General features: G+C 45.8%; 1 protein-coding gene across 1 annotated transcript in view; it reads right to left on the bottom strand.

Moving 5' to 3' along the window:
- The window catches only part of SCARA5 (scavenger receptor class A member 5), a 27,587-nt gene that overhangs the window by 7,619 nt on the left and 19,332 nt on the right, over positions 1-636 (bottom strand). Inside the window, exon 5 of the mRNA XM_031065018.1 lies at positions 3-101. Coding sequence (XP_030920878.1) covers positions 3-101 — 99 coding nt within the window. The remainder of the gene's footprint in view (positions 1-2; positions 102-636) is intronic.

The raw sequence follows: 636 nt of genomic DNA, 5'->3' as shown, positions 1-636 counted from the left end.
ACCTTTGAAGCCGCGCGTTCCCGCGGGGCCGCGCGGGCCCAGCTCTCCCTGGTCCCCCTTGGGTCCGCGCGGGCCGGGCGGGCCCCGCTCGCCGGGAATGCCTGCAGGGAGGAGCGGGACACAGAATGGAAGGATGGAAGTTTGGCCAGAAAGTCTCACGGATATGCACGCTTGGCAGGAAGGTTTTTAAATGTGGAGTCTGAAGAAGGAATAGAGATGGAAGCAAGTTTTGATATAGAAGAAAAGAATTGCTGAGCCAGTCTCACTGGATAACCAAGGAGGCAGAGTGTGTTAGTTAGAAGGGGTTTTTATGGCTCAGAGCAAAGGATAAACCCACCCCAAACAAAAAGATGTTTTTACCAAGCAGAAAGAGAGCACAGGCAAACAAGTCAGCAAATGTGGCAAGTAGAAAAAAGGTCTCAGAATTTTCCACTGCAAGAAAACTGAAAAATAACTTCTAGCTTAAACTGTAATGTACTGACTTTGAGTGATTGGAGAACAGTAACATGAATATGGTAATTATAGGATTTATGATGGGCTGTAGGTAACAGTTAAGGTGTAGATTGGTTCTGCTATATGAAGAAGCTCAGCAAAGGAAAGTATATAATGCATTGTAACCAAAAGAAAAATATATAA

The sequence above is a fragment of the Geospiza fortis genome, unplaced genomic scaffold, assembly GCF_000277835.1.
Source record: "Geospiza fortis unplaced genomic scaffold, GeoFor_1.0 scaffold509, whole genome shotgun sequence".
In the NCBI taxonomy this organism is placed as follows: Eukaryota; Metazoa; Chordata; class Aves; order Passeriformes; family Thraupidae; genus Geospiza; species Geospiza fortis.
The sequence above is the reverse complement of the archived record's forward strand: the minus strand, read 5'-3'. Positions and strand labels throughout refer to the sequence as shown.